The 13,275-nt window shown below is 38.2% G+C and overlaps 1 protein-coding gene across 1 annotated transcript in view; it reads right to left on the bottom strand.

The window, feature by feature from the left end:
• grapa (GRB2 related adaptor protein a) overlaps positions 1-13,275 on the bottom strand; it is a 90,327-nt gene that overhangs the window by 68,858 nt on the left and 8,194 nt on the right. Inside the window, exons 2-3 of the mRNA XM_061905848.1 lie at positions 12,268-12,365; positions 7,069-7,188 (exon numbers count right to left, since the gene is read on the bottom strand). Coding sequence (XP_061761832.1) covers positions 7,069-7,188; positions 12,268-12,365 — 218 coding nt within the window. The remainder of the gene's footprint in view (positions 1-7,068; positions 7,189-12,267; positions 12,366-13,275) is intronic.

Here is a 13,275-nt window from a genome sequence, read left to right as displayed (position 1 = left end):
TATGTATACATATATACAGTGGGGCAAAAAAGTATTTAGTCAGCCACCGATTGTGCAAGTTCTCCCACTTAAAATGATGACAGAGGTCTGTAATTTTCATCATAGGTACACTTCAACTGTGAGAGACAGAATGTGAAAAAAAATCCAGGAATTCACATTGTAGGAATTTTAAATAATTTTTTTGTAAATGATGGTGGAAAATCAGTATTTGGTCAACCATTCAAAGCTCTCACTGATGGAAGGAGGTTTTGGCTCAAAATCTCACGATACATGGCCCCATTTATTCTGTCCTTAACACGGATCAATCGTCCTGTACCCTTAGCAGAAAAACAGCCCCAAAGCATGATGTTTCCACCCCATGCTTCACAGTAGGCAGAGGTGGGACCAAGTCATTGTTTTGCAAGTCACAAGTAAGTCTCAAGTCTTTGCCCTCAAGTCCGAGTCAAGTCTCGAGTCAAGACAGGCAAATCTCGAGTCAAGTCCAAGTCAAAACTGAAAAGTCTCAAGTCAAGTCCCAAGTCCTGCATTTTGAGTTTCAAGTCATTTCAAGTCCTTTTAACCACAGACTAATATATTTACACTGTTTGTGTATGCTTTTAAAACGTTGTATGTATTTATTATAAAAGAAAATAGTGCTGACATTGCACTTCATAATAGCACTATTAACCAGTTATTTTAAACATGTAACTCATTCCTTTACAGAATAAACAAATTTGAAAAAAAAAGTGCAACTGTAATTATTTGCACAAAAGTGTTAACATTGTATTTCCATGGCATATTGCATTGGAACTAGTTCCACAGCAGTTTCCATCCTGTTTTTACCTTATCTCATTTCAAACTGTATGTGTTTTAAAGTGTGCGTACACATGAAAACCATAAATACATGAACATAACAATGAACAGAGTTGTACTTGTTAGATGTCAAGGCCCTATTGAATTTGTACACATATTCTTAATATAGTATACATTTTAACTGACCTTTATTTGATTATGTTTGTCTTTTTGTAGGTGGCTAAAATACGTGGTGCTCCTGACCGCCGTCTAACGTTACGTTATTGTGTGTGATACATTCACTAACGTAACATTATGTGTAGGTACCTCATGCAGCTCTGCTTAAAAAAAAAATCACTTGACAAAAAGTATGAATAATGTAGCGAACTGCAGTGGACGCAACAGATTGTCATGTTTGCAATGACGTTATAACCATAGACATATTATACTGTAAGTAAACCCAGCATTGGCTGCTGTGACGCGAGCAATTTGGCCACCATCTTGAAGTGGTGATGAGGAGCTGGAGAGCAGCCTAAACTGACAGTTGAGAGGTAGAAAACAAAGATGGTGGGCTGGTGTTCAGCATTTTCCTGCTTAAATGAGTGGACTGTTGAAAATTGGAACCGGGGGATTACTTTTCACAAGTAAGATTTAACATTAAAATACTATTGGTTGTATTTTGTGAAAACAATATTATCACAGAGTTGTGAAGGAGCAAAGATCTTCAATATTTGTATTGAAAATCACAAAGAAATCTTCTGGGGGAGGATGACGCCCCTACAAGTATTTGGTTTGCAAACTTTCAGCCACACCTAAAACAAAATTCATCAGCCACCACTGATTATGATGCATTCATCATTTTAGGCAAAGTATAAGACAATACTTTCTTAACAGTATAACTGTAACCAGGAATAAGTCTTCAAGTAACAATATTCAAATACTAACTTTGTTGGGTAAGACAGAATTTGGTTTTATTCTGAATCCAGTGAAACAGATTGATGGCTTTAGCTGATATAATGACTTTCAAGTGTTTATATATGTTTAAGTATTTGGCAGACACTTTTATCCAATGCAACATATATAAAAAATACATATAAAACAATCACTGTAAACATGATCGTTTACGGGAAGAATGTAATAGAAAATATCAATACAAAGTGTCAAGACAAAAAAAACTATCTGCTGTTGCAGCAACAGAGATAAAGTCTATAGGTCCGTAAGATATATAGATATCTGCTATATTCATACATTGTTAATGTAGGATATACACATGTATATATAACCTAATCATATTGTTTCTTCAATTTAAAAATAGCTGACCGTTTTTTCCCCTTCTCTGGGATTATTATTCCCAGTTTTGATCTTGGACGTCTGGTCACTTATAGCATATAAGAATATTCTATTATTGTTAAGCAAACCATGAACACGCCAAAACATGTGTCCTTTATCATAGTTACACGTATGACAAAAAAGCGTGTGAATATAAGTGGTATTCAGTGAGATAAAATGCGCTGACAGTTCATTGCTCCTGCCAAAAGAATTGCAGAGTGGAGTGGATCACCACTCCAAGATGGCGACCCCGCGTCTCGTCTCGTCAGCGCCAGTAGTGGTCGATGCTGCGTCTACTTATAAGATGTCTATTGTTCTAACGTTAGCAGTGAGGTTACAGTCTCACTGATTTAACTACACAGCAAATAAAAGTTACGTTACTCAGCCAATAAACGTTAGTTTACATCCAAAACTTACCCGTCTTTGTGCAACTTCAAATGTCGAACGAAGTTGGAAGTTGTTGCGTCTCCGTCTGTAATATTCCAACCGCATGTTTGCATACGGTAATTCGTTATTTGTTGACCAAGTCGTTGTTTTAATACCCGAACAAAACTATTTTTGGCATAACTTTTCCTCACTGGCGCTTTGTTTAAGAGCTCTTCTGTGTTGGTTTTCCTGCAATTTGATTGGATGAATACTGTGTGACGAAACTGACGTGGATGTAATTTGATTGGCTGTAATTTGATTGGCTGTTGTACTGACAGGTAGCACACACACTGTCATCGCACACATGTTGACAAACACGCGGACACAATGGAAGAATAACTTTTTAATTGTTGGGTTTTGGGGAAAGTAGCAAGTCATGTCAAGTCAAAAGGCTCAAGTCCAAGTCAAGTCACAAGTCATTGATGTTAAAGTCTAAGTCAAGTTGCAAGTCTTTTTACATTTTGTCAAGTCGAGTCTAAAGTCATCAAATTCATGACTCGAGTCTGACTCGAGTCCAAGTCATGTGACTCGAGTCCACACCTCTGACAGTAGGTATGGTCTTCTTGGGATGCAACTCAGTATTCTTCTTCCTCCAAATACGACGAGTTGAGTTTATACCAAAAAGTTCTATTTTGGTTTCATCTGACCACATGACATTCTCCCAATCCTCTGCTGTATCATCCATGTATCCATTTTGGTATAAACTCAACTGGTCGTGTTTGGAGGAAGAAGAATACTGAGTTGCATCCCAAGAACACCATACCTACTGTGAAGCATGGGGGTGGAAACATGCTTTGGGGCTGTTTTTCTGCTAAGGGGACAATAAAGTACTATCTATCTATCTATCTAGGACGATTGATCCGTGTTAAGGAAATAATGAATGGGGCCATGTATTGTGACATTTTGAGCCAAAACCTCCTTCCATCTGTGAGAGCTTTGAATGGTTGACCAAATACTTATTTTCCACCATAATTTACAAATAAATTATTTAAAATTCCTACAATCTGAATTCCTGGATTTTGTTTCACATTCTGTCTCTTAGAGGAGTTTAAGTGTACCTATGATGAAAATTACAGACCTCTGTCATCATTTTAAGTGGGAGAACTTGCACAATCGGTGCCTGACTAAATACTTTTTTGCCCCACTGTATGTCTATGTATGTATAATATACTGTATGTATGTATATATGTAGGTATGTATGTGTATATGTGTATATACAGTATATGTATATAGTATATACTGTACGTATATGTATGTATGTAAGTATGTATGTATGTGTATATGTATACATGTAAGAATGTATATACACATATATTTATATATATATATAATCTTGGTCAAGTTTACATACACTTGTAAAGGACATAATGTCATGGCTGTCTTGAGTTTCCAATCATTTCTACAACTCTTATTTTATTGTGAATGAGTGATTGGAGCACATACTTGTTTGTCTCAAAAAACATTCACAAAGTTTGATTCTTTTATGAATTTATTATGGGTCTACTGAAAATGTGACCAATCTGCTGGGTCAAAAGTATACATACAGCAACATACATTATTAATTTTGGTGATGTAGAAAAGTTACAATCAAATTAAATTAGTTACATGGCATGGCCTCTTAACTTTGTGAGTGATTATGACGACACCTGTTAACTTCTCTGAGGCCATTTGAATAGGGCTCATGTGATGCAGTCATTAGACTTTGTTACAAACACGACAATGGGAAAGACAAAGGAACACAGCACAGATCTTTAAAAAACAAATCTCTGACTTGAACAAGTCAGGAAAGTCCCTTCGAGCCATTTCAGCTTAAGGTCCCAGAAGAGCAACTATGCAGACAATTGTTGGTAAGTATAAAGTGCATGGCACAGTTTTGTCACTGCCACGATCAGGAAGAAAATCCATGCTATCCTCTGCTGCTGAGAGAAAATTGGTCAGGATGATCAAGAGTCAACAGAAAACCACCAAAAAGCAGGTCTGCAATGAATTGGAAGTTGCTGGAACACAGGTGCCATTGTCCACAGTCAGGCGTGTTTTGCATCGCCATGGACTGAGAGGCTACCATGCAAGAAGGAAGCCCTTGCTCCAGAAGCGACACCTTAAGGCTTGTCTACATGGACAAAGATACGACCTTCTGGAGGAAAGTTCTGTGGTCAGATGAAACAAAGATTGAGCTGTTTGGCCACAATACCCAGCAATATGTTTGGAGGAGAAAGGGTGAGGCCTTTAATCCCAGGAACACCATCCTACCGTCAAACATGGTGGTGGTATTATTATGCTCTGGGCCTGTTTTGCTGCCAATGGAACTGGTGCTTTACAGAGAGTAAATGGGACAATACAAAAGGAAGATTACCTCCAAATTCTTCAGGACAACCTAAAATCATCAGTCCGGAGGTTGGGTCTTGGGCGCAGTTGGGTGTTCCAACAGCACAATGACCCCAAACACACGTCAAAAGTGGTGAAGGAATGGCTAAATCAGGCTAAAATGAAGGTTTTAGAATGGCCTTCCCAAAGTCCTGATTTAAACGTGGACAATGCTAAAGAAACAAGTCCGTGTCAGAAAACCAACACATTTAGCTGAACTGCACCAATTTGTCAAGAGGAGTGCTGAAAATTTCAAGCAGAAGCTTGTAGATGGCTACCAAAAGAACTTTTTTGCAGTGAAACTTGCCAAGGGACATGTAAGCAAATATTAACATTGCTGTATGTATACTTTTGACCCAGTAGATTTGGTCACATTTTCAGAAGACCCATAATAAATTCATAAAAGAACCAAACTTCATGAATGTTTCTTTGTGACCAACAAGTATGTGCTCCAATCACTCTATCACAAAAAAATAAGAGTTGTAGAAATTATTGGAAACTCAAGACAGCCATGACATTATGTTCTTTACAAGTGTATTTAAACTTATGACCACGACTGTAGATATATATGTCTATGTATGTATGTATGTATTTATTTATATGTATGTATGTATTTATATGTATGTGTATATATGTATGTCTGTATGTATATATGTTGGCCCTGCGATGAGGTGATGACTTGTCCAGGGTGTACTCCGCCTTCCGCCCGATTGTAGCTGTGATAGGCACCAGCGCCCCCCGCAATCCCAAAAGGGAATAAGCGGAAGAAAATGTATGTATGTATGTATGTATGTAAATATGGGTATATGTATGTATTAGAGATGCGCGGATAGGCAATTATATCATCCGCAACTGCATCACTAAAGTCGTCATCCACCTGAACCAACATTTTATCAACACCGCAACCGCCCGCCACCCGCCCGTTGTTATATATCAGGGGTCGGCAGCCTTTATCTTTCATAGATCTAATTTGACCCGTTTCACAGAGTATAGAAGACAGTGGGAGCCGCAAACATTCTCGCAACTGATTGCTTGTGCTTATCCAGGTGACGAGAATAAGGGCGTGCTATGAAGCCATTGCCTTTGACACCTTCAACAACATGTACAAACTGTTTTAACACTCTTACTAATATGCGCCACACTGTGAAGCCACACCAAATAAGAATGACAAACACATTTCGGGAGAACATCCTCACAGTAACACACCATAAACGCAACACAACAAATACCCAGGATCCTTTGCATCCATGACTATTCCTGAATATATTTTACACCCACGCGCCCTCAACCCCGCCCACCTTACCGACGCACGGGGAGGGGGGGGAGAGGTTTGGTGCTACCGGGGTGCATAATATAGTCAGGAAGAGTCATGGATGCAAAGGATTATGGGTATTTGTTGTGTTGCGTTTATGTTGTGTTACTGTGAGGATGTTCTCTCGAAATGTGTTTGTCATTCTTGTTATAGCACGCCCTAATTCTTGTTGACTGGGTGACCGCCAGCAGATATTCGCGAGAATGTTTGTGTCTCCTATTGTCATCTTTACTTTGTGACACGGGTCAATATGGCCCTTTGAGTGGTAAAGGTTGCAGATCCCTGAACCATGTATATCAAATATTTCCGAATGGTTCAACCGCCACCCGCCCGGATCTATTTAAAATCTAATTTTTCGTCATGTCACCCGCTCGACCCGTGGTTTATCCGCGGACTCCGCGGATGAGACCGCAAACTGCGCATCTCTAGTATGTATATATATGTGTGTGTGTGTGTGTCAGACAAGCATAACAAACACAAAACATGCTAAATGGTATGTTTTTCTAACAATATACCTATTTGTTTGAGTTTTTTTGTTTTTTAAACTAAATTTCAGTGTGTTTAAGAGTATTTTTGAGCACACTACACAATATTGCGATACTAAATATAACCTTGATCATTTTGGTGACAATAATCATGAGAAGAAATGTTGACATCATTACATCGCGACTACATTATTACCTCAACTTGGGAGTATTTGAAGTATTATTTTTGTCATGGTTTTAAGTTGTGAATTTGAGTCATGAGCCTCCCCAACACTAGGGGGCGTAGTAACATTAGCTCACAGCTACAGATGGACATAAGTTTGTTTTCCAAGCATCGTGAAGAGAGAAAGTGAGAGGAAGAGGTATGAATATTGTCCTCACCTGACGGACATGGAGAACTCCCCAGGTGCACTCTCACTCTCTCGCACCAGGAAGGCTCCACACTCTCTGTGTCTCAGTCGAGTCTCCGCCACGCCTCGAGACACGCGGCCTGCAAACCACCTGAGGGTGCGAGCACACAAAGGATATTTCACAAACCATCTTTGGAGCACAAGCCCCCTGCTGGCAGGCTGTCACTAAGTACAACTGCTGCTACTCAAGCTAAAAATGCACCTTTTTCCTTATTCAAAAGGCCAACGTTTCCGTTTGTACTCGTTAGTTTTGATTGTTGTCATATTAGCATCTGTCGCTACCAACATGGCAGCCCAGCTGGTGCACGGCCGAGTGATGGAAGTGCACCAGCAGCACACACACACACACACACACACACACACACACACACACACACACACACACACACACACACACACACACACATTCTTGTATTTCTTACCTTCTTGAGACCTGGGAAAAATGCTTCTTTAGGACCAGCCTTTCTAGATATATAAATATTTGTATTTACAACATTAATAATATATACACACTATGCAAATATAGAAAGCGTGTGGTGAAAAAGGATTTGGAATTTCACAAGAAAAAGGTTACAATTTCACAAGAAAAACTTATAATTTTGTCAGTATTATGATAAAAGTTGTCATTTTACCCAACGCAAGTCAAAATGTTCCAAAAAAACTGAAAATGTGTCCAATATTATGATAAAAGTTGGTAATGTACTCAATAACAATTGCAATTTTACAAGAAAAGCTTAAAATGTTGGCAATTTTATGGAAAGAGTCGTAATTTAACCCGAGCAGAGTCACAATTTTATAAGAACATTTTAACATTTTGGCTAGTATATAATAATAATCGGAATTTTACTTTGCAAAATTATGACAAAAGTCCTAACTTTACTCCAAAAAATGTCAGTGTTTTACAAGAACAAAAAAAATTGGCAGTATTGTGATACATTTCGGAATTCTATATTACAAATGTCACCATTTTGCATTTAAAAGTAATACGTTTACGAGAAAACATTGCAAAACAGAAAGAATATGAGAAAAAAGTTGACACATTGTGAGAAAAAATGTTTTGAATTTTTTGTGTGTTATTGCTTTTTAATCTTCAATATTTACTTCAAGTTATTACAGTATGCCTCTCTATATTTATTCATTTATTTAATTTTGGCCAAAAGGGTCATATTTCAATTTCTTACACCCACTTGTTATTTCATATGTTGACCAGAGGGGGAACACTTTTAAAAGCGACACAGTCAAGTCAAGTCCCTCCTTTTTGGGACCACCCTCATTTTGATAGATTTCACCACCAGGTGTGCAAATGAGACATTCTCTATTAGATGCAATGCTTTTCTGTATTGGGTCCATGATTTATGTCATCACTTGTTCACACCTCCTCTATATGGAAACTACTTTCCCTTCTTGGTGTCTCAAGAAGAGTAGAAATACAAGAACACACACACACACACACACACACACAAAAAACTGTTATCGGTTACATAAGTGAGCCTATGAGTAGGACGAGGTTGTCTTATGCTGGAGTACAGATGTCCAAAACAGAGCAGAAGATGCCTGGAGCCACACACACACACACACACACACACACACACACACACACACACACACACACACTAATGAGCTGTTAACATAGACTACTGCTGGATGTGTGAAGTCTGTTTAGCTGCTTTACTGATGTATTGTTTTGTGTATGTAGTTTGTATAAATGTGTGTGTACACGTGTGTATGCGTGTGTATATAAATATGTATGTGTGTGTGTAGTTTGTTTATGTGTGTGTGTATATGTGTGTTTAAGTGTAGGTGTGTTTGTACATATACAAACCCCGTTTCCATATGAGTTGGGAAATTGTATTAGATGTAAATATAAACGGAATACAATGATATGCAAATCATTTTCAACCCATATTCAGTTGAATGCACTACAAAGACAATATATTTGATGTTCAAACTCATAAACTTTATTTTTTTTCTTCAAATAATAATTAACTTAGGATTTCATGGCTGCAACACGTGCCAAAGTAGTTGGGCATGTTCACCACTGTGTCACATCATCTTTTCTTTTAACAACACTCAATAAACATTTGGGAACTGAGGAAACTAATTGTTGAAGCTTTGAAAGTGGAATTCTTTCCCATTCTTGTTTTATGTAGAGCTTCAGTCGTTCAACAATTTGGAGTCTCCGCTGTCGTGTTTTAGGCTTCATAATGCGTCACACATTTTCCATGGGAGACAGGTCTGGACAGCAGGCGGGCCAGGAAAGTACTTGCACTCTTTTTTTACGAAGCCACTCTGTTGTAACACGTGCTGAATGTGGCTTGGCATTGTCTTGTTGAAATAAGCAGGGGCGTCCATGAAAAAGACGGCGCTTAGATGGCAGCATATGTTTTTCCAAAACCTGTATGTACCTTTCAGCATTAATGGTGCCTTCACAGATGTGTAAGTTACCCATGCCTTGGGCACTAATGCACCCCAATACCTAAACAGATGCTGGCTTTTGAACTTTGCGTCGATAACAGTCTGGATGGTTTGCTTCTCCTTTGGTCCGGATGACACGATGTCGAATATTTCCAAAAACAATTTGAAATGTGGACTCGTCAGACCACCGAACACTTTTCCACTTTGCATCTTAGTTGATCTCGGGCCCAGAGAAGCCGGTGGCTTTCCTGGGTGTTGTTGATAAATGGCTTTCGCTTTGCATAGTAGAGCTTTAACTTGCACTTACAGATGTAGCGACGAACTGTATTTAGTGACAGTGGTTTTCTGAAGTGTTCCTGAGCCCATGTGGGGATATCCTTTAGAGATTGATGTCAGTTTTTGAGGGATCGAAGGTCACGGTCATTCAATCTTGGTTTCCGGCCATGCCGCTTACGTGGAGTGATTTCTGCAGATTCTCTGAACCTTTTGATGATATCATGGACTGTAGATGTTGAAATCCCTAAATTTCCTGCAATTGCACTTTGAGAAACGTTGTTCTTAAACTGTTTGAGTATTTGCTCACGCAGTTGTGGACAAAGGGGTGTACCTCGCCCCATCCTTTCTTGTGAAAGACTGAGCATTGTTTGGGAAGCTGTTTTTATACCCAATCATGGCACCCACCTGTTCCCAAATAACCTGCACACCTGTTGGATGTTCCAAATAAGTGTTTGATGCGCATTCCTCAACTTTATCAATATTTATTGCCACCATTCCCAACTTCTTTGTCACATGTTGCTGGCATCAAATTCTAAAGTTAATGATTATTTGCAAAAAAAAAAAAGTTTATCAGTTTGAACATCGAATATGTTGTCTTTGTAGTATATTCAACTGAATATGAGTTGAAAATGATTCACAAATCATTGTATTCCGTTTATATTTACATCTAACACAATTTCCCAACTCATATGGAAACGGGGTTCGTGTATGTCTGTGCGTGTACACGTGTGTATGTGTTTTCGTGTGTGTATATATATATATATATATACATATATATATATATATATATATATATATATATGTGTATGTGTGTACACGTGTGTGTGTACATGTGTGTGTATACATGTGTGTATGGGTGTGTGTGCACGTGTGTGTATATATATATGTGTATTTGTGTGTATACGTGTGTGTATACACGTGTGTGTTTGTATATTCGTGTGTGTTTGTGTGTATGTGTGTGTGTGTAAACGTGTGTGTATACACGTGTGTATGTGTTTGTGTATATGTGTGTGTGTGTAATTACATGAATGTGTATACGTGTGTGTGTACGTGTGCGAGTATATATATATATATATATATACATATATATGTGTGTGTGTTTGTATATACAGTACATGTATGTGTGTATACATGTGTGTGTGTGTGTGTGTATATGTGTGTGTACATGGATGTGTATGCGTGTGTATAGGTTACTGTGTATACATATGTGTGTATACGTGCGTGTGTATACCTGTGTGTGCATACGTGTGTGTGTATAAATGTTTGTGTGTATACGTGTGTGTGTCTGTACGTGTGTATACATGTGTGTGTAAGTGTATGTTTGTGTATAAGTGTTTGTGTGTATACATGCGTGTGTGTCCACGTGTATGAGTACATGTGTGTATACATGTGTGTACGTGTATAAGTGTGTGTATACATGTGTGTGTGTGTGTCTGTCTGTGTGTATACATGTGTATAGGTGTGTGTATATATATGTGTGAATGTGTGTATACGTGTGTGTATCCATGTGTGTGTCTGTATATTTGTGTCTGTTTGTGTGTATATGTAAAATTATATGTGTGTGTGTATAAATGTTTGTGTATACATGTGTGCATATGTGTTTGTGTATACGTGTGTGTATATACATGAATTTGTATACATGTGTGTGTACGTGTGCGTCTATATATATATATATATATACATATATATATGTATATATATATATGTGTGTGTTTGTATATACATGTATGTGTGTATACATGTGTGTGCGTGTGTGTATACCTGTGTGTGCATACGTGTGTATAAATGTGTATACGTGCGTGTGTCTGTACGCGTGTATACATGTGTGTGTAAGTGTATGTGTCTGTATAAGTGTTTGTGTTTATACGTGTGTGTGTGTACACATGTGTATAAGTGCATGTGTGTATACATGTGTGTAAGTGTCTGTCTGTGTGTGTATAAGTGTGTGTATGTAAGAGCATTTCAGTAGTGTATGTCAGAGGTAATTCTGAATAATGTCCCTAACGGCCCCTTATACGTGTACAAGTGTATACATTTTTGCATGTGTTTGGGTGTGTATATACGTTTGTGTTTGTGTGTATGCGTGTGTGTGTAAATGTGTATGCGTGTGTGTGTATACGAGTATGTACATGTGTCTGTGCACTCGTGTGTGTATACTTGTGTGTATATACATGTGTGTGTTTGTGTGTGTACTTGTGTCTGTTAATGTGTATACGTGTGTATAAGTTTGTGTGTGTGTGAATGTGTATACGTGTTTGTAAATGTGTGTATGTGTATAAATGTGTGTGTATGATTGTACGTGTATACGTGTGTGTATACACGTGTATATGCGTGTGTTTGTATTTGTGTAAATGTGTGTGTGTACACATTCGTGTGTATGTGTGTGTATAAGTGTGTGAATGTGAACATGTGTATGTTTGTGTGTGTGTGTGTGTGTGTGTGTGTGTGCGTGTGTGTGTGTGTGTGTGTGTGTACTCACGCATGTGGCCGCAGGTTAATGTAGTTTTTGGGCACAAAGCCTTTCCTGTTGTGGAGCTCAGCTGTGTACCAGTTGGGATCATCCTCCATGTTGGTGATCTAGACACACACACACACGCACACACGCACGCACGCACGCAAGCACACACACACACACACACACACATGAATGAAGTACCTGCCCATAATAATTGGTCTTGTTCTTAAGTAGAAAATATGACAGCAGAGGCAAATACGCTTTATTAAGTCATTAATTAGCATAATTCATACTTGTAGAACAAAAATGGTGGAATCGGCAGAATTGTTTCATTTCGTGGAAAAAAAAGCTGTTAGACATGACACAAAAATATAGTCTAATGGAAACTCCGCCCACAAACATGTTTGTGGCCTCCACCATGTTCATTTTCACATGACAAAGTAGACTATGTCCACCACAAAGGACATTAAATACATGTGACCTGCTGTATTTAAATCCATTATTATTATTGTTATTATTATTATTATTATTATTATTATTATTATTATTATTATCAGTAGTCCTGCCACCATTTTCCATGTCTCCGTTAGTGCGTCACATGCGTTAACTTCCTGCACACGCCGACTATTCTTGCTGTTATTGTGTTGGGGATTTTTGACACGCCGCAGAAGATGGAAATAAAAAAGTACTTTATTCTATGAACTTAAACCGCAACCAGTAAAAGTGAGAATGTTTGTTTTGGAACCGATCCTCGGTGGGACGTTGCCAGATGTTCAAAAGTTCTTCTTTTTCAGCTGGCGCATTTCATGCTTTTTAAAGATACAGTCGTCCGTAGCTTGGACACAAAAAGAGGTGAGAATAATATATTTGATTGATTATTAAAGCTACATTAGCATGCAAACAGTTATTATGCTAACAGTTAGTATGCTTAAAGTAGCTTTGTCTATGCATGACTTTGTGGTTTTGACCTGAGAAATGAATTTAATAAGTTAGCATGGTAACATTCAGCAATTAGCTTAAAAAAAGCTAACA

Source organism: Nerophis ophidion, linkage group LG07 (genome assembly GCF_033978795.1).
Source record: "Nerophis ophidion isolate RoL-2023_Sa linkage group LG07, RoL_Noph_v1.0, whole genome shotgun sequence".
Classification (NCBI taxonomy): domain Eukaryota; kingdom Metazoa; phylum Chordata; class Actinopteri; order Syngnathiformes; family Syngnathidae; genus Nerophis; species Nerophis ophidion.
This window is presented reverse-complemented; position numbering and strand designations above follow the sequence as displayed.